The 23,048-nt window shown below is 36.9% G+C and overlaps 2 protein-coding genes across 6 annotated transcripts in view; both read right to left on the bottom strand.

Annotated features, from left to right (window-relative positions):
- Window positions 1-8,541, bottom strand: part of LOC142351638 (uncharacterized) — a 53,248-nt gene extending 44,707 nt beyond the window's left edge. Inside the window, exon 1 of the mRNA XM_075403776.1 lies at window positions 8,401-8,541. Coding sequence (XP_075259891.1) covers window positions 8,401-8,541 — 141 coding nt within the window. The remainder of the gene's footprint in view (window positions 1-8,400) is intronic.
- Window positions 8,542-10,210: 1,669 nt separating this feature from the next.
- On the bottom strand, window positions 10,211-21,433 carry LOC142352151 (uncharacterized). 5 transcript variants are annotated; one of them, XM_075404549.1, is made up of 13 exons: window positions 21,133-21,433; window positions 20,412-20,551; window positions 17,517-17,766; window positions 16,883-17,055; window positions 16,348-16,455; window positions 15,849-15,992; window positions 15,389-15,556; window positions 13,782-13,976; window positions 13,205-13,300; window positions 12,633-12,884; window positions 11,424-11,509; window positions 10,917-11,025; window positions 10,318-10,429 (listed from the first exon to the last, which is right to left on the bottom strand). In XM_075404549.1, the coding sequence occupies exons 2-12, from the start codon at window positions 20,523-20,525 to the stop codon at window positions 10,932-10,934; spliced, it is 1,680 nt and encodes a 559-aa protein (XP_075260664.1). In that variant the 5' UTR covers window positions 20,526-20,551; window positions 21,133-21,433; the 3' UTR covers window positions 10,318-10,429; window positions 10,917-10,931. The 5 variants fall into 5 exon arrangements, with proteins under 5 accessions (XP_075260660.1, XP_075260663.1, XP_075260658.1 ...); XM_075404545.1 differs by lacking the exon at window positions 10,917-11,025 and having other exon boundaries at window positions 10,211-10,429; window positions 21,127-21,433; XM_075404548.1 differs by lacking the exon at window positions 10,917-11,025 and having other exon boundaries at window positions 10,211-10,429; window positions 20,412-20,545; window positions 21,127-21,433.
- Window positions 21,434-23,048: the final 1,615 nt, after the last annotated feature.

Here is a 23,048-nt window from a genome sequence, read left to right as displayed (position 1 = left end):
CTCTAAACCGGCCCATAATCCAGAGCGAGGTGAGTAACATTTGATCTGGGTTTCAAGGTTCAGGTTGTAATCTATACATTTGGTTGTCTTTGTAAATTGATTATTGATGTGTTGTAAACCTATTCCTAGAATTATTGTTCAGTTGAAATTTAGTCTTGTTTCATAGTAGTGGGCCCAGGGGATGATATAATAAAGAAACATACAGAATGAATAATCCTAAGTAGTGTACTGAACCTTAAAAAAGTCTAAACTGTTTGAGTTTTTTAGCTGCGGAAAGATTTCAAATTGCCGATGTTTTTATTCCAATAGTGATATTCCAGAATGAATGAAATTATAGCGAAGTAATTCAAATTTGTTTTTTGATAGATGACAAGATAGTTTTAGAGTTGATTATCATCATGTTTTTTAAGACATTTATAAAATAATTTTATGTGTTTTTTTGCGAACCTCTACTAATAATCATAATGTAATGCACAAAAAAAATTTGTTATGAAACAATAACAAGTCGTACATTTGCTGCTAATATATTTAAGTTGCAATGATAGGACATTTAGGGTTCTAAATCAAGTTGACTGTAATCAATTTTCACATCCAGTGATTTGATGTTCGCGGTATTGTCTGTTCTTTGTGAATTGACATTTTAGAGTATGGTGTCTATTTATATTTGTTATTATTAGTATTTGGTATTCGATATTTTGTTTATGGATGGATTTATTCATTATTTTGGAGACAAGGACAAGTTTAATCGATTTATCTCTCTTTACCGCGATGACAATAGAGGATCTGAGCAGTTTTTTCATTTTATAATGAGTTTTTTGTGTATAAATTTTAAATGTCCTGTTTGATGTGTAGGTGTAAAGGCCTTGTGTGTTGTTGATTTTACTGTGTGTTTGAGAGATATACCAAAGCGTGATCTGAGATCAGGAAAATTAAGAGCTGTTTGTAATTTGGTTGAACATTCATAATATTGATCAGTATTTAACCTATTTCAGCTCTCGAAACGTCCTATGATCAGACAAACTTACTAAACATAAAACGGGCAATATATGGACCATAAGAGTTCATAAAAATTAATTTCCTTTTTATGATCTTGCTATGGTTAGCAGCATATAGTGTCCGTTTTATTGAAAATAAGTTTTTCTACGAGAGCACTATTTTTTCCTACTATGGTAATATATGAATGAAAGAGAGGGCCCTGCCATATATGATCGGTATATAAAACGGGCCATATATGAAAACTTACTAACATAAAACGGACCATATATGTAAACTTACTAACCAAAAAACGGACCATATATGGAAACTTACTAACCATAAAACGGACCATATATGGAAACTTACTAACCATAAAACGGACCATTTATGGAAACTTACCAACCATAAAACGGACCATTTATGGAAACTTACTAACCATAAAACGGATCATATATGGCAGGGACCTCTCTTTCATTCATATATTACCATAGTTGGAAAAACTAATGCTCTCGTAGAAAAACTTATTATCCATAATACGGACCAAATATGGAAACTTTCTAACCATAGCAAGATCATAAAACGGATATTTTTTATGGGTTTAGTGACAATATATGGCCCGTTTTATCGTTTGTAAGTTTGGTCAAACCGGGTACATCTTGATTGACTCAAAGATAAGCCTAATTTCTGGAACAAATTTATCCAAATGATGGCTCGATCTTTCTATTCCACAACCGTTTAGGTATTTTTTGGCTTTCCAGTCGTTGCAATTCACCGTCGTTACGATTAAACCCGCAATCTTGATCCATTAGACAATTTTGTCACATCATGTATCGTTGGAGACTTTATCCAATAGCGATGTTCATCTCTGTTTGATACTCCATTTGGAAGTATTTTGTGAGTTAAAATACAAACGCTTACTTAATCCAATAACGTTCATTTTCAGTTTCCAAATTTGAGTTGAAGATTTATCGGTTCTCATTCGCGATATTGATTGCTAGCGATGACAGCTGCTCATTTTCTCTGTTTCCACGTAGTCTGAATCATAGTTTGCATCTTAAATTTTCTGGTGCATTAAATTGTGGCCAATTCTATTCACTCGATCATCAATCGCAGTCTCAAGAGTTGCCGCCTCAGAATTATTGTCTTCCACATTATTTACTTTAGGTTTGAATTTCCAATTTTTTTAGTTTTTCGACAAACTTTAGCAAATTGGTCCTGTATACCAGAGTTCTTGCTCAAATTTCCCTGTTCAAGACAATTTTGTTGATGACTCGAAGAGTAAGGGTTTCCACAGTTTTGGCAATTGGTTGATTTTCTAAAGGGGCATTGTTGGGGTGTCCGATAGTAGTTAGATAGGGTCATTCCAGTGCTGTTGAACATTATTCACCGAGAGGTTTGTTCAAGAGCTGATCACAGTATATTCGGCTGCCCATAATTGTTCAACTTTGGAGTTCCATTTCATTTTTTATTGCCCATTTGTTGCTAATACAGTTGTCTCAGTCTCTTTAAGTAACTCTCATTAGATTGCGCCATCCGACATATTGCCTAGGATTACATCGCGGATGATAAACTCCTGTTGACTTCTGAGGTCGCTTTTAATAAAAATCTGTGTAGACATCCATAGATATTATTCATTGGGGCCTCCTTGTAGCTGCTTGCGAGAGAGAAAAGTGTATCTGGGGAAAGTGATATTTTGCAATTTAGTGAAGATGTCATCTAGTAACGCCTAAAATTCCCAGTTTGTCATTTTCATATTTTGACCCCTGAGAAAAGAACGCTCGCCAATCTTCCGCACCCAACCTTAGACACAAAACAGGAGCAAAATAACTGTCAAAAACCTTGCACGGACGTTATCCACACGGCATCACGGCAGCTTTAGTTTTTTGGCACTTATGTAATCATTTTCTATTCTGCTGCTCCTGTTGTGTTTGGCAACTGCATTCTCTTTGAGTTGTGTTGTTATTGACATTTTTTTCAAACGGAATCCGGGAATGTTTCACTTTGTCCGGAAGAGATTCTGTCAGAATGTCAATGGAAACCTTTGCTGGCAAGATTTGGCAACCCGTAAAATGACACCCCATCGCTCCCAGCCTAGGAGAGGTTCTCAAGTTTTTTATCCCAGAAAGGAGCGAATCTGAGAAATTTCTTTAGTCCTGCTGACTTCGCCAGTTGATACTCCTTCAGCGTTATTGAGTATTAGTATTGTAATTGTGATCGAACTGAAAAAGATTGGATTCATACCGAGAGTCCGATCTGATTTACCAGCTGAAGAATTATCCCTATAACAAATTGTGACGGAAAAACTCTGAAATTCTAACAATGATTACTTATCCTGTAAAAGTGATTCGTTTCCTCTCCGGTTGTTGACTCGGCTCAAGGGAGCGAGAGAGAGAGAGAGAAATAGAGAGACACACACACACAGAGAGAGAGAGAGAGAGAGAGAGAGAGAGAGAAAGAGAGAGAGAGAGGGAGAGAGGAAGCGAGAGAGAGAGAGAGAGAGAGAGAGAGAGAGAGAGATTTAAAAGAACAACCGCAAATTAATGTTAAGATATTGAGAATAGTTTTGCATTAAAAAGTGGGTGGTTTGATACAGTGTTTTCTTCTCTAGACATGAGCTTAAAAAAGTTGCTGCGACTTTTACTTGTATAATATAATAGGTCACATTAAGGCTCAGCATGAAAATAAAATAGAACAGACTATCCGTATGTACCACAACCTGCAGGGGAGCCCTCAGCCCATGGGGACAAGTACAGAGTCCGACAATGAAATGAGGAAGTTTTGGGGTGCATTATATGACCTTTATCGACCGGCGGTTTTTTTCAAATTATGAGATTAACGCCGCATATTTGCTAGCTCAAGAAAAAGTTATTAAAAAATTGAAAACCAGGGCAATTTAATTATTTTGATTGAAATATTAATTTTCTTTGAATAAGTCCTGATTCTGAAGTTTTTTGCAGAATGATGAAATCCCGAATTGTGCATTGTTGATTTCGTTCATATGTAATAGTTTTGGAGTTTCTTTTAAAATACTTATGTTTAGATTTTTTTAGGACAAGTGTATTAAAATTAATACAATTCTTTATAAAAAAATTTGCAATAAAACAATAACACAATTCGTTAAATTGCAAAATTCAAAATTTGAATTGTTTTCTGTAAAAAATTTACTTTTAAAAAATTTAGAATCGTTTTTCTCCTTGAAAAAAAACAATTTTTGAACTGCGGCATCACTACTCAAAGCATTTTAACCCCCAATTAACAAATTGTATTTTGTAATATAACACGTTACTATAATGCAAAATAGAAACTCTATCAGCCCACGTAAAACATATAAGCCCAATAAACGGGGGGATTGGAGGGGCAAAAGAAATATATCCAAAAGAATTGTTCAACGCCTTTGTATAGAAATCTTTATTTTTGCTAACCGAAATTAATAAATCAATTTTTTACATATTTGTATGCATCGACAAATAATCGATTTCAATCTATATTTTTTTAAAAAAAATTCTGTCTTTTGATGAATTGTTTTATACGTGCGTGTCGTTGAAAACTCAGATACCCTTAAAAGTTTCAAAAATTTCAGTTTGGACTATTTCATGAAGGGTTCTGACTTACGACACATTTTAGCTTTGTGAGATCGGCTGTTAGGATTTCAGGGGTCTGTCCATTTATAGCTCCCCGCCTAGTAGTCAGTCAACTTATAGCTTCCAATCCTGATTAGTAAACGAAACGAGGGGGGGGGGGGGGAGCTAATGGGAAAAACGATTCTTGTCCGTATTAGCAGAAATCTTGCTCTATCATGCGTTCGCGTAGAAACCACTTCTTAGTAACCCAATTAATCTATGAATAAATGCGTTTGATAATATTTTTTTGAGAACATTGGAAAGATACTGCTGAAAAAGATATGTGCAGAAGCAGAAATGATTTCAATGGAGGATTGCGAATGTTCAAGTGAATTCAAGTGAATCGTTGATTTTAACTGTATATTGAGCCGAAAATAAAATTAGCGGAAAGAAATATTAGTCGAAAAGGAAAAATTAACCAATCACGTATGAGAACGATAGTAATAATTTGTTCGGTTTTGATAGATTCATATCAAGACCTATAGGCCACAGGGGCATGGCTGTGGCCCGTGAGGCATGGCTGAACGCGTTATTCTCATGTGTAAGCATGTTAGATATTTGCGCGTCCCATTCATGTCGGCATACAAGAATTATCGGAGAATTATCTCTGCTAACTGAATACATGTGTTTTGCTAACTGAAAATGTGCAATTTTTTCTTCTATCTGAATACGCGCATTCTTCTAACTTCCTCTAACTTGTAGGACGAGTACACGTTCTGCGTAAAAAAGATTTCAAATTAGCATGTGAGCAACCTAAAATCGATCGCCAATACGAAAATCTCCAATCAAAACTTATGAAGAGACGAACTCACATTCTTTTAACATACTAACAAAAATTTAGGTGAAAAACTATTGAAGTATTCGAAAATTTCGCATATATAAATAGATCAACAAGACACGTTACTGTATGTATGCCTATTTGTGAACGTTTATCTAATATTTAATTCCTGACGATCCTTCTATTAAGATAACGTTATTAAATAATTTATCACGTTTTAAATTTTAAATTTTTAATAATTTATAACGTTTTAAATTTTATATCGACTTTTGACCTTTTTTAACTATTTTGATTTTTTTCGGCTAATATTCACGTCCCCTAGTTTTGCGCACACCGCAGAGTTCATTGTCGTTTTATGTATAATTGTTGTATAGCATGGGCAAACTTAATGCTTTATTGAGCTGCTCACGCACCGTGATTCACTTCTTTGCAATCAGAAAACGGGCTATTAGGTTTTCTTGTTTGCTGTCTTGTTGTTGTTGTTGATATTGTTCTGGATTTTCAGCTCGTAGCTGATGCGACTTGTGATTTATTAAAATAGTGTTTTGTTGATTCTGCATGTGTTACATTCCAAATGAGTTAACGTCTGCAAGCGACTCCCATATGTTGGTTTCAGATGCAGCTTCGTTGGAAAAGTTCCATAAAACCTTTTTTTGCTTCCCTATAAAATACCAGCAGTTTCCATGCTTTGATCTCAAAAATACAATTCATTTAGCTGTAGTACCACATCAGTCGTTGATTTTTGTTCTGAGATGCAAATTGTTCTTTATTCAAACCAAGCAGTACTGAAAATTCGATTCAAAAAATTAATTCGTCTTGTTGTTGTTTTTGTTGTTGTTGTTGTTGTTGTTGTTGTGGCTTGATGTAGGTGACGTCTCCACTTTCACAGTTAGATCCACCGAAGAGTACGGCAGGCCGCACAATCGCAGCAGATTTTCCACGTAGACACATCTTCTTCAGGTTACTCTTCCCGCATGTTCTGTTACATGCGGTTCAGCGGTCGGTTTTTCAGTCCAGACTGATACAGAAAGCTGATATTTTTGGTAAGTGGTTCAAAATTTTTTTTGTTATAAAAAAGAAAATTGCGAAAAATCTCTGATATTTTGGGAGTCTTAAGACAAAAAATTCGGACTTATTTCGTTGCTTTTCCAAATCACAGAGTTTTAGGAACGCACTATAGTCACAGTCGTATGCCTCATGGCAAAGTTTTTATAACTGCAACAGATGCAATAGCTGGGGAAACATGGGCACAGTTAGTAAATTAGCGACTTTCAACCTGGTCTTGTAATAGGTATTTCTGTAATTGAGTATCTATTTGGTAACAACACGTTTTTGAGAAGTTTCCAGCAGTCGGCAGTCGATGAGAGATAGATACCAACACATGCTTCCAAAAATGATAATAGGCAAAATCAATGATTTATATAAACAATGGCGGGACTTCCAATCCACACCTTGCGGAACAGTTTTGACCATCAAAAACAACGAATTTTTTTCTGAAAGTCGTTTCTCAATGATCAAGGAAAAATAGGTCACTCTTGACTCCAACTCTATGACCCTTCACAATTGATAAATTAGTAATTTGCTCTCTGTAGAGGCATAGGGGTACTGGATTTGTTTGAAAGTTGATTACGAAGCTTTTTTTGACGCTAACTGCATTCCATTTTTCTCTATCCGAGATTCAAATATCTCCCTGCAACTCAAAGAGATTGGTATGAAAAGGCTTCAATTCGTCTGCAAAAAGATATGGTAGAGAGAACTCGATTACATTTGGGAAGTCATTAACAAAAATAATGAAAGAAATCGCCCTAAAAAGAAGCCTTAAGGTACTCCGCTTTTAACCGCCAAAGAATCCGATTTCACTCTATCAAATGAACAAACTGAGGACAATTTGTTAGATATTTTTCGATGACTCGATGAATCTGGCCTCGGATACCAAAAGCGTACAAAAGTAAATTGTGCGGAACTTTGTCGAACGCTTTTGCAAAATCACTGTAGAACGTGGACACAGTTTCCAACTTCATGTCCATACGTTTTCATATAGGTTCCAAGTAAGGCAGTGGATTTGTTAAGATAAGGCGCCTTTTTTGTGAAACCATGCTGGTACATAATCAACTTGGTGATACAAAGTCTCTAGATGCTTTCCTAGATACATTTTTCAAGAACTTCGGAAGCAATATTCAATAAAATAACGGTCCTGCAATTGCTAGCTTCGGTATGTAATCCTGATTTGAGTAGCGACGAGATAGCACCAACCGTTCCAGATGAAGGGAAAATTCCAGTGCGCTGGATAATTTTGAAGAGGGCAGATAGAGAATTAGAGATAGATTGAGTTAAGTGGCGGAAGAAAAAAGGAGGAATAGAGTCTGGACCTCGTGTCCTGTTTTCATCTAGGCTACTTAGAACCAATTTAGTTTTGGCAGTAGTTGGGCTTAAAGTTTGTAGAATGTCGACCGAACAATTATTCATAAAGGTTCCATCTGGCCAGTGCCAAAAGAGTCCTTCGAAGAGAACACGGACTGGAAGTTGTCATTCATTAAATCCACTTTGTCATGATCTGTAACGGCGAATTTATCTCTGTGGCACAGTTTGGAGGGCATTGTTGATTCTGGTTTGAAGTTTCTGAAGAACTTGAAGAGCTTGTTTGTCTCTCGTGTTTGACTCAATTGCTCTAGATAAGAAAAAGGTCATACTCATGAGGACGTTTTCATTTTTTCATTTTGTTCGCGTCCTCTTGTTTTCCTTGAATTCGCAAACAATTCGAGATGTTATGATCATTTCCAGCACTAGCGGGGACTTTACTGACAAAACTTTTTGAATCTGGTATACTCGATTTCAAACTCGATGAAATCGTGTTTGCAATGAGAGGCTCAACAGCATGAACGAAACTGATTCATTGTAGTCTCTATTCTCTTTTGAATCTCCTACACACCCACGTCGATTTGCGTCACTGCAGATCCAAGCAACTGGTTCTGTTTTTTAGCACTCCGTAGTTGGGACACGGTTTCACGGAGCAGGCAAACCACGTACGACTTTCATGTTCGAGAACAGCTTCGTGAGCACCTCGTCTTCACTGTGGATCAACTCGTCTACAGTGGGGTAATAGGCCTTGCACAACTTCTGGGAGTCGAGTCTGAGTCTTTGGGGACCACCAGTTTGATTATCAGCCATATTAATATGAAACTATTTAATAGCACCAACCTTCCAGTACCACCTTGACTTCTGGCCTATGATATGGTTCTATGATAGATTTTGGGAGAACGTATGTTACTCCAAATCTTCTGCATATCTCATTGTTTTTAAGAAAAATTGTGCATCAGTTTGACGTATGACGGACTACATATGGTTCAGCTGTATATACATCAAAACAATCATTGTGCACGTGGCTGTTTGCCAGCGACTGCCAATTGTGCCGGAACTCTTGGAGTCTTGTTGTTGTTGTTGTTGGGGATTTACAATTTTCACTGAGGGGACTTTCGTCCCAGTCGTCGTCTTAGAAAATTGTCCTATTATTTCTGCAGATCTGACAGTCACAGCATAGATGCCAGCTACAGATGTTATTTTCGTCGAATCGCTCGTTTACAAACTTCCACATGAAATATAAAACTCGATTTTTAAGGCCTTTTTTCGTATTAAATTCAATGTACTTTTCTATCCGATTTGCTAGTCTCCATGTACGGAAAAAGAAATCATTTCTAGCCTTTTCAGTTCTGGTTTTTCGGGAGCTTGAATAATTCATTTGTTCTCCCTTTTTCTGAATTTTGTTTCAGCATTGGTAAAAAGCTATCGTCTTCTGTCAATTTCGATAAAAGTAGAATGTCATTTAGTTGCATGAACATTGGTAGTGGTAGTATGTTAAGAAGTCTCAGTTGATTTGGATACGGCATGACTTTTTGTCCAAGGATCCATTTGACTACTTTCTTTTGAAATCTTTCAAGTTGTTGTAGCTCACCTCGGTTCGGATTTATACATGCAGAGCCATATAAGAGTACTGGCAAAATTAGTGACTTGTAGAGTCCGAGCTTGATCTCTTGTCTTAGTTGAAGAGCTATGTTTCGTCGAAGTAGGTAGAGTACTTTGTTCGCTTTTTTCAGTCGTTCTTCGATGTGTGTCTTCCACGTCAGGTCATGGGAAACATAGATGCCGAGATCTTTGATGACTTTGGATGACTCTAGTTTAGTGCCCATAAGCTCGTAATTTTGTGTTTGACTTCTTATGCTCAGCTTTGCACATTTGTCCATGGCTAATTTCATTTTATTTTCGTTTACCCACTGTTCAATACCATTGAGATCGTTTTGAACTTGCCAAAACATTTTCTTCACTTCAAGAATTTTTAGGTCATCCGCGAAGATAAATGGGTCAGAGAAAACTAACACATCAGGTAGGTTATTGATGAATATGCAAAACAGGAGTCGTCCGAGAAGAGAACCTTGGGGTACCCCACTTGTTACATCTAAAGTTTCCGATCTTGTGTTGTCTACCCGAACGAATTGTTTCCTATTGTCTAAGTAGTCAATGATGATTTCTACTGGCCATTTAGGTGGAGATCCCTCTAGCTTGCTATGTATCCTCAACAACAACAGCTTTCTTTTCAGTTTTGCTCATTTTTCATAGTTTAATCCTGCGTCAGTTCAGAAATTATTGAAGCGGCATTTACTTGGGTGTCGAACCGCTAACGCGGATCCAGATAGAAGCCAGAATGGCAATTTTTTATTATACTTTAAATGTGATTGTCATTGAAATTGCCTTTCCTAGAAGCATCTAATGTAGTTAAGAGTTTCTCTTGTCCTCATCAAATCTATTTTCAACCTCTACACTTGATTTTCTTTGAAGAAAACAATAGCAAATAAAGAATTTTTGATGAGTCTGAATGATAAATTTAAGTGATAACTAGTCTTCTACTTCAAGTGGCTCAAGGTCTTCCTCAGCATGTTCCATTGCAGCCAATTCGGCCTCTCTTTTTTCATCATCCTTTCGTTTAAGAAACTGGCTAACACGCCACTTTATCATTTCGTTGAAATCGTCAGGTTCAATTTGTTCCATGAAGGTCATGAATTCCCTAAACGAGAGAAGTTCACGTTTTTTGCTGAGCAGCATCAATATGCAAGTAATATGCACTCACTAAGCGGCGGGCGGGGGGGGTGGGTTACAAACGATTTTTTCAAATGGAGTTTTTTTAAGAAGTTCAGAAGCTTTTAATGCTATTCTTGGGAGTTGTTTATGTTGAGTTCGGGTCCAAGTTTTCAGTAATGTGGCAATGCGTGGTAGAAATAGACAAAACTGTATGGATGATGTGTATACAATGAATGTAATATATATGTGTTCGATGAGAAGTGTCAAACACCATGCAATGTAAACACTCGTGGACAAAATAGCAAATTCCATATAGTTTGAACGCAAGTGAACGGTCGAAAACCTTCGGACGTGCAAATGAGCATGCATTTGGTCATTTGCATTATCTGTATATCATTTTCAACTCCTACACTACCGATACGTTTGAAACTGGCTTGCGTTTTAACTGTATGGGGAAGACTATAGATTGTTACCATGTTTTAGATGCGCTACTTTCTGGCAGCGTATTTCACCACCTGTTCCATGTATAGGCGATTGGCCTCATTTTTGGCCTCTTGTAGAGTTTTTTCGGAGAATATGTCGCTAGTAATAAAACATGAGTTATGTATTTCAGTCACCCGCAAAATTAAGTTGAACAATAATTTGAGACAATGAACTGTTTCACAAAAATTTTTGCCTTGTATAAGAAAATTCCATGTAGGTATTATATCATTTCCAGCCTGAGAACGCAAGCTAAGATAGTGTATGTCATTATCGTCCCATAGTGGTAGAAATATGGAAATCGGGGGCTTTAGGTTGTGGATCATTTAAGCGGGGGCAGGAGTGGGTGATACAGTGGGAAACAGGTCTAATATTTGAGATTAGATTGTTGCATATGCTGAAGGGTTGCAAAAGTGGAGAATTTCAACTCCCATTAGTTGGTTTCTGGTGTGAGGTGGTTACTTGACTCTTGAATATCTTGTGAATATTATCTCACTCACTGGTAGTTGATGAAACCAGTCATGTCTCGATCAAGCTGAACTGTGATAGTTGCCATTTCTTCATCCGTCAGACCAATTCCCGTGTCCTAGAATTAAAAAAGTTTTATGATGGTTTATACGAATTGTGAATTCAATTGAAACATAAAAGTTTGTGGCAATTATTTTAGTCCTTGTGGTCTTTTGTTCTGCAATTTTTTGTACGTTCGACCAACTTTTCGCCCAAAATTATTATATTTGCTGTCTGTCGCGTCAACTGTGCAATAGCAGACTTCATTATCGGACAGTTGACTATTGTTAATGGACACTTGTTATCAATATTCTCACTGGGAATTCGGCCTCGCTGCAATCAACTAATAACTCGATACGTCGAATAGTAATAGACTAATATACACTTGGTTTTGTCCGGGGTGTCATTTTGACAATTGTACGGTTGCTATTCAACTGACTGATGCGAGTGAATGTCGTAACTGATATTTATTCGTCTTGCTGAATTGTTTGTCTCTAAATGATTTCGCATTATGGGCAAACCAAGGACCGGTACGATAGAGTTGATTTTTATGGTGAAAAGCACCAAGTACAATCTTTCCCGATTGCCATGAATGGCAGGTTGCCACTCATAATCTTCAGACTTCATTATGAACCTTTGTTTCCTATTTGAAAAAAAAACTTTGAACTCCACAAGGCTTCTCTCGGTTTCAATTTTGCTCCAGAATTGAGGTCGGGCGCTTGTTTTCATCAGTTGATCTATTTGCCGAATCAATTCGTTCATTCAAAGCAGCAGTCCACGTAACAGTAATTTTCTACAGTTGAACCATTTCTAATCATCTTGCAACGAATCTTCAACGTCGACTGAGGATACTGTTGGAGATTTTGGCCTTCATTTTTGGTCTGTTTCATTTTTGGTTACTGATCTGAGAATTGTTTTCTTTGTAACATTACAGCATAGAGCGCCAGATAGATAAAAAAAGGGATGAGAATTATTATTAGCCAGCGAAACAAGTTATGGCCAAAATTGATTTAAAAAATTACTGCCAATCTGACGTGAGTTGCAATTGAACCCAGTATCGCTTAAAGTTACAAAAAGGTGCCTTTCGAGCTACTAGCTGTTGCTGCCAATTAATAAAATCAAACGAAATTGTGCAAATGGGTATATTCTTGCTTTTTCATCAATTCAATAACGGATTTTACTGACATAATTAATCAACTGACCTGTAAGACGGAGCGGAACTCGTCCTTGCTGATGTTGAGTGTCTGTTCTTTGTCAGCTTGTTGATAGAGTTCAAGAAGATTAATCTCCTTCTCTTGGCAGTACTTTTTGATTTTGAGCAGTGGATGATCCAAATACGCAGGGGCCTTCTTTCGTCTCTCTTCCTCGTGGCCACCTGCGAATACTTGGATGCTGGGGTGGATCTCATGAAGTTTGGCTAGCTGTTCATCGAAGTCCTTGTTTACCAAGATATCCTAAAAACCAAAGTTTATGATGATCGTGCGTTCCAAGCTGTCACATTTTTTATTAGAATCGGGCAAAATACACTAAAGTAACTTTGATAACTTAATTGATGTCAAATCTCCGCGGCTAGCGAAATTTTAATTTGAAATTATTAATTTTCATTTTTTCAAAAAACGAAAAGTGTTTTGAAGCAAAAAAATGTTTTTGACAATCGTATCTTTCGCATAAAATAACATGTTTTTACTTGGCCGAGGATTAGGTGAGTGAAAAATGATTTTTTGCGTGGCTAGTAGATGGAGAAGTGAGAAGTAGTTGTGTTATTTCAACTCACATCAAAGTATATCTCCTGTAGTTTTGAGTTGGCATTTAACATCACCTGTGTGATCACTCCATAGCACCCAGCACTTTCCATTGGGTTCTTACCCATCTAAAATGCCCAAAAGGGGTTGAGGTTAAGTTGCGGTCAAATTCAAAGGAAGCCTTGAACAATTATTAAATACCAATTACTCACACGATAAGTGAATTCAACAGAAACGTGCTTTGCCTGGCAACAGTTACAGTGTGAAAGAATATTTACAATTTAGCTTTTTTCTATTTCAATTTCGCAGTTCAGTTTTTTGCAAAACGATGACTCAAATATCCAATTTTGATGTGATTTTTGTCCCTCTCGATCTCTTGACTAACAAGATCCGAAAATATTGAACCGCACTACCTACTTGGATAACAATTACGGTTAAATTGTGCACGAGTATTTATGCGGAGATTTTTGTATTTCATTTTCTGATTGTTTTTTTGTTCTCTGCGTAACTACCTAATACAAATAATAAATTGTCGCTCGTATTAAAATGCAAATCATTAATGCGAGACGAGCAATGTGCCAAATTCCAAGAAAAGGAATTGTTTGTTACCTTGAGAATCATAAGTGTCTCATTGACAGCGAGTCCTTTTGCTAAGTTGACAGCTGCTTCTGTGTTGATTCGTGTATTTGTAACATCTATCTCTTTCAAGATGTCAGTACTCTTGATGGCGTCTGCGATTGCCAAAGCTCCCTCGTTCTCAACACCGTTCCAAGAAAGGTTGCACTTGGTCATCGAGTACGCTTGCTGAAATCAGAAAATTGTTTTTCTTTGGAATTTTAGGCCATGTGTAAGCTTTAGGTTTTCCTCTTTAGCTTTAGTACAGTTTGGTATATTGTTCAAAGTGTAAACTAAGTCAGTTGCAGTCTTATAGCGTTAATTAGAACCGAAAACATCAAAATGAATCAAAATTTTGTTGCTTTAATTAATTCAATAGAAATGCGTGAAAACCTGACCGCAGTTGCCTTTAATAACGTTTCTGAGCAACCCGCCCCCTCACCTCCCACCTCGGTAGAATTTGTCCGACATTAGTCTGTTAGTTTTAATTGCTCTCGAACAAATTGTGAAGCATTGCTGTAAACGTGTCTTTTTTTATGCTTGGCAGTTTTTTCCTCACTGTTTTGCTTGACGGACATTCTTTCGGATTCACTTCTCGGGTGACTTTTAAACGCTGGGTTTAGTTTTTGCTTGATCTAAATTGCTCTTGTTCAGAAACTATCTGTTTTGCTAAGCTGAAGCGATTTTTAGCAAGGATAGTGGAAAGCACGTATAGCTTAGTTGTAAAGGTCCGAGACAGTTATCCTGGAAGGCGCAGATTCGAACCCCTCCATTGCCCCACCTGTCGCTTGAGAGCATTTCTTCCAACGTTATTTGGTTTATGCGTATCTTTTTCGCCAGTACTTAAATTAGTTTGCATTTTTCAGAATTGCTATCTTCGGTAACATGATTTTCGATTACGGTATAATTTTCTTCTTTCAGTTTTCATTTTTTAAAATGGAGAAGTGATTTAAACAAATTTAAACAATTAGCATCTGCGTTTTTTACCTATAGGTCTCTAATGAGCATTGAAACAAATTTTGACTCGCAATCGTTATACGCCAATACTTGCGAGTCGCATTGAAATTGATTCATTATCAAGGCAAGTTCTTGCGTACACTAGATGTTGAAGCATTATTTGGTTTTTAGTGTAAAAGAAAGAGCACGTTTTGAATTTTTGTTTTCTGCTTATTGCGTTCATCAATTCGGTTATACTACATTTAAAGACAATTTTCGTTCTTTCAAATCTCTTTAATTGGTTCTTGAGAAATTACTGCGTAACAGGGCTGCTTGAAAAGTAACGCCGGTTTCTTTATTTGTATGATCTGGCTTAAAAGTTGAGAGAACTTTTTCCAATGTGTCACACATTAGTTTGCCTTTCTTCAACTATACCCGGTGCCATAATAGTTTCGTACCTAAATAGTATACAAGTGGTCTACAATAGTATACAGTAAAGTTTTTTTGAAAACAGATAGCGCTAATGATACTCTCTCCTATCACTAGAGGAATCGGTGGTAATTTATTTTACAGATTAAGATGAATGATGTTCTCATGAAAGATCGAGTGTTCTAGCCAGCTGTTTACTAGTCAAAGTTTGATCTTCAAAGTTCAGGTTAATATACCTTGATTCCCTTTGCTAGGGTGACGATTCCCTTGGGTCTGAAATTGTTCCAGCTTAGGTCAAGAGTCCTGAGAGACATGGACTCACTGATTCCCTTTGCAATGGCCTCCGCCGATTTGTCGCCCAGTTTGTTATGACTCAAGTCCAGCACCTCCACCTTTTGCATTTTCTGAAACAGAAGCCGTCTTATGGTGTCTTAGTCACGATATGGCTGCTCGAAAATTTGAAGAAATTATTTTTCAAAATCAGATCTTCTATACAAATCTTTGTCTGCCGAGAATTTTTTTGGCAAAATGTTTGTTTCCATTAGCCTTTGTGTAAGCTAATTTGTGTTTTGCACTGTTAATGATATGTACGGCCTAATAAGATTAGGTACTAGCTATCAACAAACCCTTATAATAATAACTGGTTATTTTAAACCGTGGGATGGAAAAATGTCCATTTTTGCTGTTAGAACTTGCCTCGATGGCGTCTCCGATTATGTGTGACATGCTATCATCCAGTTCACAGCCTGAGAGGGTGACATTAGTGAGGGAGGGATTGCTCTTCATGATTTCACTCATAGCCATCATCCCAACCTCACCTATTGCATTGTCCGCCAGCGACTGAAACACAACTCAGTAGTTGGAATTTTTAATTTCCTATTCATAACTATTATTAATATCAAGTATCTTGATAAAAATGGACACTTTGTTAGAAATTTTGTTTTTTTTGTTGTTCCTACCTTATCTTCGTAGTTTTTGCTTATGAAACTATTATCGCTTTTACCGAGTATGGCGAACTCAAAACGAAATGGTCGTTTTTGTGGTTATCCTAATATAAATCCCATTTTCGTCGGTTTTTTTAAGTTCTTGTTCATTTTAGTCATTTTCTGAAAAATTGTTCTTATCAATAAGATCATTATTAAATTGATGTAGGTTTTTAGTGAAATTTATTTAATGTATTGCCATGTTATGTTACCAAATCAGCGATGTAGAAGTTTTCCTTAAGCATTTCAGCAATGGCCAGTGTGCCTCCCTCCCCAATGTGGTTGTCACTCAAGTCCAGCTTGGTCACACGCGTGTTCGTCTGAAATAACAACAAACAATTCATTTTTGTTGTTTTTTTTAGCTAACGGATATTGATGATTCTTAGATGGATCTGAAAATGAACAAGGCATGATGTGTATTCCAATAGCTAAGTAACCAGTCAAAAAAAGAGCCGAAAGCTTAGCAATGAATAATGACTGAAGTTTAAATACAATTTAAGTTTTGAAAAGAGCAGTTAGGTTTAACCTGAAGATATCCCAAAATTCATGTGACCTTTTGAAAGGAACTGAAAGGCTCAGAGTCTGCTGCTTTGCATATCAGAGCTCAAAAAACCCCACCAGCTGCTAATCGCTGTTAGTCGTTTTAAAGCCAAGCCTACAAAAGTATGTCAACAAAAATTGAACAGTGTATGTTCCTCCAAAAATTGCGTGGACCGTTTAAATGTTTCAATTTATATTAATGCGTACCACGAGGGCAACTGCAATCGCTTGTGCTCCTTTGGCCCCGAGACCGTGATGCCTCATGATCAGGGTCTCCCTCTTCATGTTGCGAGTGAAGTAGGATGCAGGCACTACTGTGTACCTCTTGCATGCCTCCATGTAGATCTCCTCCCAGTTACGGTCAAAGGTTTCTTTGCTCTCTGAAACAGTCTAGTAAAAACTAGGCTCGGCTCTCAGGGAGGGAGGGGGAAAGGTTGTGGCTGCGGAGATTTTGAGTGCAGTGCAACCCGACCATTCATCCGATATTCCAGTGAACACAGCCGATTTTCTGGTCTTTATTCGGGGGTCACTCAAGATCCTATTTTCTGGTGTACTTTATTTGGAGTCTCCCATTACAGCCCCCCATGAAATTGTAGCCCCCCATTATGGTATAATTACCATGATTGGGGGTATAGTAATCTTACCTTTAAGCGGGGGGCTATAATGGGAAAGACCCCTTTATTTGGCCAGATTGTTTGGCCTATGAAATCAAAGTTTGCCTCACTTGGGTAAGGTTACGGAAATGGTGAAGGGGGCTATAGGCTCTATGCCCACGAAGATAAAAGGTCTATAACTGGAAAAACCCGATCTTGTTTGTTTGACATGAATAGGAGCAATTTACCCTCAACTTCGAGGTCTGTGTCGTATTCTTTGTCTGGATCGAAAAGCTCAATATGGGGTTGCATACCACTCAAGCTTCGTTCCTCACCATCCCCTTCACCCCCGGTTTGATCACCACTCAAATGGGCGTCTTCATCGTTTTCTGGATGTTCACCTGGGCTCTCTGGATTGTCGCTGTGCTGGCGTTTGCTTTTTTGGCTTCCTCTGGATAGACTGGCTCGTTCGGCTCCCGAAGTTGGTCTACTCACATTCTGAAATTTCACAATCATGAATGTGGGTCAGAATTATTCTCCAGATACTGAACTAATCTTATAAAAGGTTGATACTAATTTGTTTTCCCAGTTTTCAACTTTTCGTATTAAATGTATTTTTTTTTTAATATTTGATTTGATTTGCTGTGGAGAGCTATTAATATTATTTGCGTTTTAGTGGGTTTTATCGAAAAAATGATTATTTCTCTTTTCGTCCATAACCGTTGAGAAATAATGTTCCATTCAAATTTTTTTTCCAAATTTTTTGCTCGCAGTGAGTGACTTGGTTTTTAGTTGTATATAATTGTTTGTTATCACAAATGACCCAGCTCATTCTCACAATTTCTTACTCGGTTTGAAGGATAAAAAGTCAAACTGATTAATTAGAAGACCCAAAGTATTTACCTAAAGTCATTGTTTACGTTGTTTGTTTGTTTAAAATTCAGCACAATCTTCAGCTCAATATTCAGAATTCAGCCTAATCTTCTTTAAAATTCAGTTCCATACAAAGTATTTAGATTATAATATTCAATTTCAGGAGTCTCAACTCCTGAAAGGAAAAAAATAGTTGCTGCGTGTGACCACACACAAGACAGCCATCGGAGGACGAACTGAATTTTTTATCAATGGGTTCAAGACTTGGAACAGCTATTTCTGGTACATCCATGAGGAGCAAAGTTGTGATACATTAAAAAAACGTCTGAGAACTATCCTTTACTGTTGCGTTTGTTGAAAATTTTCTCACTTCGTGAGTTCTAAAAACTCACCTTTAGCGTTGTGCTTACTGAAATTTTCCCCACTTTTGAGTGCGTAAAGGGGTGTAACTATATTATGATCCCACTCTAATTGCGGGAAAATTTTGCTTAATTTTTGTAATGCCGGTTTTGGTTCAGCTCATTTTGAAATGGCAAATTTTAAAGATAGAAGGCAAAATTGTGCTCTCATATAAGGCTTTTGGTGCGCGCGCTCAGTAGTTGCTTCGGTATAGGCAATGATTGTTTTTCTTAGATTGTTTGTCGGTGAATTGAACTTTTTGTGTTCATTTTTTTGTACATGGATGAAGAGAGTAGGAAGTTATCCTATTAGCTAGATTTTTTCTGAGTTCTTAATTTAGGCAACGTCTTAAACTGTAAAAGCAGTCTCCGTTTTTACGCAAAACTTTTTCAGCAATTTTGGTTACTTATTCCTATCATTTAAAGATAAGTTGAGTAAATGCTTAGGGAATATAAATTGTTTCACTTAAGTTTGTAAATTTTTTGGTTTGGTTTCTTTTTACGCGTTTTGTTATTCGAATAACTATTTTTCACTCATTACTTCTTAACTATTGCACGACACAGTCTTTCTTACTTAGCTTCACTCTATGGCCTGCTTTAATTGGCACTTATTATTGAGGAATGCATTAATTCATAGAAAAACGTCTAAGTACGTGAAATTATGGTTTACTCAATTACAATTGTTCAAATAACAGTAGAAAAGTTAAAGACCCTTTCGTGTCTTAACCATTGAAGACAATAGCGAGCCTCGAATGTTTGACTAACTAAAGGTTCTCAAGTAGGGACGCCTCTACGCGGCAGGACTACGAGCGGACAACCGCTCCTAGGATCCATACTCAGTACGCAGACACAGATTTGACTAACTAAAAGTTTGTTTTTATCTGAAATTGGTTCGGCGTGCAAGTTTTGTGCCTAATTTTGCAAGTTTTGAGCCTCATGCTTTCAAGCAATTCTTTTCGGTATTATGCTAAGTAAAAGTTGCAAGAGGGAATGGGTTTAACTCCTATCAAGGCCCAATAGTTTTCGAGATGTGTTGAAGGTGACTAGCAAGAGACCAGATAAAATTTACTACTGCGTTCGGGCTTTGGTGATTTCCTGTTTGTTTACCTTGATAAAATATTTTATTAGAGCTATGTCTGATTTTGCATTTTTGACGTTGAATAAGAAGGCCGCAACCACTCTAGCCTAGAATATGATTTTACATCTGTAGTTTACTTTTTGGCATTAAATCTTCGGTCTTGATGAGGTAGTCAAATAGGATCAGGCAGTCTCGCATATTGTTAAGCATCACACTCGCTTATAAAAAATTAACTGCTGGATAGAAGTTATGGGTATCTTCCGTTTCTGCCCCCAGCTTAGTGGGTGCATATTATTTGCACCCCCAGAAGCTCGTGCCAATTTTTTACATAATGATTTACTATGGAATGGCACGTGCGTTGTAACTGGGGGTTGCATAACGTACTGGGGAGATGTTTAATATACTAATGTCTGCGGTCAGTAAGAATTGTACGTGTATTTAAAACGTGAGTTTTTAGTTTCTCAACAAGAGCGTATCTTTTTAAATAGCAACTTAGAAGTCATTTTTACCTCTAAGAAGAAAAGGCACATTCATTAGTTGAATTGATTATTGATAAATGATTGCATGATTTTCTAATATTTTTTGTATCAAGTATGGTTAACGTTTTGGGAAAAATTTATTTCTTAAGAAAAAAAATGAAGTTACATAGAAAAGACTTGAAAAAACTTAGCAGGTTTAACTCACATTCCCCATGAATGTCACAAGAAAGATTTTATTACCAATCAAAGGGTTACAATTGGGGAAAAAACCTACAAGAAGTAATTGTAAAATAAAATTGAACTGGAGTTGTTTACTTTTCTCTCCTGGACTTTGTCACTGACACTCGGCGTCCTCTTGGGGGGTCCCTGGGAGTCTGATTTGTCTCTAGAGATGGAATCTCTTTGTTGTTCCAGAGCTGTCTCTGTCATGTTTCAATGATTCGCAGTATCTGGACCTGTTTCCTTCTCAGTTTATTATATGCATTGTATGTTTTATACATAATGTGATATATTGAAATCTTTCACCCGTTATGATATTTTTCGGGAATTGGGGGACTAGACGATATAACGACCAATGAGCGCGAGGGGGGGGGGGGGGGGGGGGGGGGCTATGACTAGAAAGGGGGGGAAAGACTCATTCATTCTAAATCCTATCTTTTCCCTTCTTGCTTCTGCGTTAGTTACATTTTACCGGGGGAGGGGGTGTATAGGTCCTTTCTCCGTTATTATCTATAAATGAAATTATACTTTATACAACAATCTTCATGGCACTTAAGTGTCCTTGTTATGATAATATAGCGCGTGCTATTGGGGCCTGAAAATTATATTGTCCTTAGTAAGTTTTCCTCCGTTTTTTTTGGGGGGGGGGGGAGGAGTCCGGAGTCTAAATAGCTTGTACATCACCTTTTATTTGGATAAAATTGTTTTATTACATTGTTTTATGCAAAACCTTGCCATAGTCTTAACAAACTTACGAACTAATCATATTGTTCACTGGGTGAAAGGAAACAGATCAAAGTAATAAGTAAACAAACACTCATGTAAGGTTGAGAAATAAAATAACCAACAAGAGTAATAATTAACACTTGTTATAAACTGCTCAACACCTGGTTAAGCGTACCTTTTTCGTTCATACAGGCTTTTTAAACAAAAATACTAATTCAAAATCAAGATTCAATCACGTTCGGAATTGTGTGATTTGAACTTCTGCTCAATCGATTCAAATATAGAAGATATTGCTTAAAAACATATAAAAGCTACTGGCCAAAACAGTCTGATAGAAAGATAATTTTTCGTTTTGATTCTAATTGTATGGTTGGAATTGTATTGTTATAGCATCGTGCAGTATTTTCAAAGGTTTAATACTCAACATTGACGATTCTATACACGTGCGTTTTTCATATTGTACACGCTTCAGTTTTCTTTATTTAATTTTTCTGTTTTCAACGTTGGTATATTAATACCTGTATATATATTCTTCGTCTTAAGAAAACCATCAAAATACGATTTTGGGTCTCTCAATTTGTTCCGATCTTTTATAGTGAATTTTATTTTACAATATGAGGTTAAACGGACTTATCCCGGCAAGGTTTCTTGTCCTTGTTTCTCATCTTACGATTCTCTCAACAATGTTATGGGCTCGCGATCCGACTATCAAAGCGTGCCTGCCTTTAGATTACACTGACAGCGAGTACGACGACAAAGATGTAGAGTTCATTGTCGGGTTGAGCTTAGCCCTCGCATTCTGTGTGCTCGAGTTAATTTCCTTCATGTTTGGGCTATCAATGTTTGTTCAGAGCCAGAATTTGATTTCAGTCGGGGCTCACTTTGCGGCTTCGGTGGCGCTTGTTTATTATCTGATCGACTCCTATGCTTGTTCTGAGTTCTGGTGGATTTTCGGATTTTGTAGCGCGTTTCCGTTTGTGGTGGAGATTATAGTTGACGTGGCGTCTGTGAAGTTTAATCGAAGACTATAAATTTTCTTTGACATAGATTTTAGGGGTCTTTTCCATCATAGCCCCCCCATGAAATTATACCCCAATTGTGGTATTTTTTTACCATGATTGGGGCTGTCTGACACTAAGGTGGGGGGGGGTGGGCTATAATGGGAAAGACCCTCTTTTAGTTCCTCTTTGTAAGATTGACTGTTTGTAATTATTTGTCCAATTTAATTGAATACAGATTAAATAAGATGACTTTTTAGCTTGGCGGTAACATGGTGAGGCAATGCTTTCACCCGTAAACAGATCTGTCGGAATACATTAGTAATGGTAATATGACTTCCTTCAGACCCAAAGAGATTGTCTAACACTTCGAAATGATTATACTGATCAAAAATCACAACTAAAAATCACTCAGATTTTGATCCAAATGGTCAATCTCTTTTGGTTTCAAGGAGGTCATATTACCAATAATTGCACTTTTCCTTACGCCAATATTGCGAGCATAGATTTGACTGATTAGAGTTTCTTAATTTTTAATGGCTCTACACATCTTCCTGTTATTTAGGGTAAGGTGGTACCTCTTAGCTGGAGGAAATTATTTAAAGTGGTTAACATTACTAGGATTGTTATCAAATGATGTCAGTCGAGTAAATTCTTTAGACGTCTCATTAAACAATCTTGGTAAATTGTTCCGACTCCTCTTGAGGGGGAGGAACTATATACTCAGCTGGATTTTTTTGTTCAGACAATTTTGACCGATCGATATTATTCATCGTAGAGATTTGTGAGTGGAATCATTAAAAAGCCCGTCCAGTGTAGAATATGGAACTAAAAGATTTTTTGAATTTCGTTTTTTTTTACAGGAAGTTATCGAGGTTTAAACTTTTGAAAGAATAGTGTGAATTCTGTTGTTTTTATTCACATTTTCCGGAATTTCGCCTACAATTTTGTCAGTTTTTTTCTAAAAATTGTGAAAATTGTTAACAATAGTACTGTTGATTTTACTTTT

This window comes from Convolutriloba macropyga, chromosome 13, assembly GCF_964194025.1.
Source record: "Convolutriloba macropyga chromosome 13, txConMacr16.3, whole genome shotgun sequence".
NCBI classification, from domain to species: domain Eukaryota; kingdom Metazoa; phylum Xenacoelomorpha; order Acoela; family Convolutidae; genus Convolutriloba; species Convolutriloba macropyga.
Note: the sequence above shows the minus strand (reverse complement) of the source record. Positions and strands in the feature narration are given on the sequence as shown.

Excerpts from the sequence above, each read along its gene's own strand:
- LOC142352151 (XM_075404545.1), bottom strand. The coding sequence starts at position 20,525 with ATGACAGAGACAGCTCTGGAACAACAAAGAGATTCCATCTCTAGAGAC. Across the intron at positions 13,977-15,388 it reads CCCTAGCAAAGGGAATCAAG|CAAGCGTACTCGATGACCAA; the intron begins GTATATTAACCT and ends TTCTGATTTCAG. Across the intron at positions 10,430-11,423 it reads ACTGGTTTCATCAACTACCA|GGAATTCATGACCTTCATGG; the intron begins GTGAGTGAGATA and ends TCTCTCGTTTAG.